Source organism: Sinocyclocheilus grahami, unplaced genomic scaffold, assembly GCF_001515645.1.
Source record: "Sinocyclocheilus grahami isolate Dianchi unplaced genomic scaffold, SAMN03320097.WGS_v1.1 scaffold694.1, whole genome shotgun sequence".
Taxonomy (NCBI): Eukaryota; Metazoa; Chordata; class Actinopteri; order Cypriniformes; family Cyprinidae; genus Sinocyclocheilus; species Sinocyclocheilus grahami.
In genome coordinates, this window is record NW_015505873.1 from 580,101 (window position 1) to 581,954 (window position 1,854).

The 1,854-nt window shown below is 33.4% G+C and overlaps 1 protein-coding gene across 1 annotated transcript in view; it reads right to left on the minus strand.

Moving 5' to 3' along the window:
• The window catches only part of LOC107559657 (probable palmitoyltransferase ZDHHC8), a gene marked incomplete at its 5' end in the record, with an annotated part of 13,592 nt that extends 12,675 nt beyond the window's left edge, over nt 1–917 (minus strand). Inside the window, one exon of the mRNA XM_016243555.1 lies at nt 898–917. Within this exon, the coding sequence (XP_016099041.1) occupies nt 898–917 (20 nt within the window). The remainder of the gene's footprint in view (nt 1–897) is intronic.
• Between the last annotated feature and the right edge of the window lie 937 nt (nt 918–1,854).

Here is a 1,854-nt window from a genome sequence, read left to right on the forward strand (position 1 = left end):
GTTTTTGAACGAATCTCTTGAATGAATGATTCAATGACTCATAAATAGGCTACTTCACTTGTTTCATTACTGGATGAATCAGTGTTTATGAACGAATCTCTTGAATGAATGACTCAATGACTCATAAATAGGCTACTTCACTTGTTTCATTACTGGATGAATCAGTGTTTATGAACGAATCTCTTGAATGAATGACTCAATGACTCATAAATAGGCTACTTCACTTGTTTCATTACTGTATGAATCAGCGTTTTTGAACGAATCTCTTGAATGAATGATTCAATGACTCATAAATAGGCTACTTCACTTGTTTCATTACTGGATGAATCAGTGTTTTTGAACGAATCTCTTGAATGAACGATTCAATGACAAACACATTTTTAACAGTCACTTGTCGCCACCTAGTGGAGAAACGATGCAATCGACACAAACGTTATTTGAAGCGCCAGTTACTTTCAGAAGATGACTTGCTCTATTTTGATCGCTTCCATAGACATCAGTGTTTATATCTGAACTATAAACTTTCACCTCAGTATTTCTGTGATTATACAAATGTCTGTAAGACAGTAATAATGCTGTGTAGTTGAAAAGACTGTTTGTGAAGCGGTTTCTTACCTAAACATGCTAACTGCTCTCTCTGTCAGCGGCAGCGCGAACACAGATCTGAATGTTCCTGTAAGACTTATTCAAAGGTTTAATAGACACAAGCGAATCGCTGTCATGGGATCGTGTGAGTGTTTGAATCGAGATCACAATCTTTTAACGATTAATCGTGCAGCTCTTCGTTAAACTGAAAATAAATAAATAAATGCACAATTAACGTGTTAATGTTGATAGCCCTAATATATCTTAATTTTATTCATGATTTAGCAGCTGATGTCATGGCGCTCGTCTCACCTCCACGCAGTGATCGCAGACTATGAAATATAAACACCAATTGTGAGATAAAAAGTTGCAATTACCTTATTTTATATATATATAGGGCCAGGCAGGTTTGGACAGCTTTTTTCCTTAAATAAATGAAATAATTGTTTCAAAACTGCATTTTGTATTTACTCGGGTTAACTTTGTGTAATATTAAAATTTGTTTGATGATCTGAATCATTCAAGTGTGACAAATATGCAAAAAATAAAAAAAACAGGAAAACGTTTTCACACCACTGTAACTGTGACTTTACGTGACATTGTTTTACTGACGTCTTCCTGTGGCTGAAACACCACATCTATAACTGACAGAATTTGAAAGCTGATACTTTATTTCTGTTTAAAAGTGACAAAGCACAAAACTGCGATTATTGGATGGCAGGCACGCTACGAATAATGAATGGAATTAAAGACGTGAAATAGGCTATTTCCAAGCATTTATACTGTCCTTCCAAGCAAGATGTTCTTTTAATAATCCCAGATCATATGTAATATTTTACTGCATGATTACATGCTATACAGAAATATATTTTTTATCAGATGAATTACTGTCGGCAGTGTGGTACAGTCTACACCGAGCTTCGCGATATCACTTATCCTGCCCGAAAAGACCATAAATATTAGTAATAATGAACTAACAGACATGAATCCTAAAAACTAATAATGTCCGAGCTAGAGATGTAACGATTCAACAAAATGAGATTTAAGACAAATTATAAATTAAATGTCTTTTTATTATTGCTTGGACAAAATGCTGCACATGTCTTTGTGAAATTTAAATGTAACACTATAATAATATACTAATATAGCACTTGTAAATTATTGCTCTTTTGTTGGTTTTGATTGCTTCTATTGTCCTCATATGTAAGTCGCTTTGGATAAAAACGTTTGCTAAATGACAAAATTTAAATATAATGTAAATGTAAATAA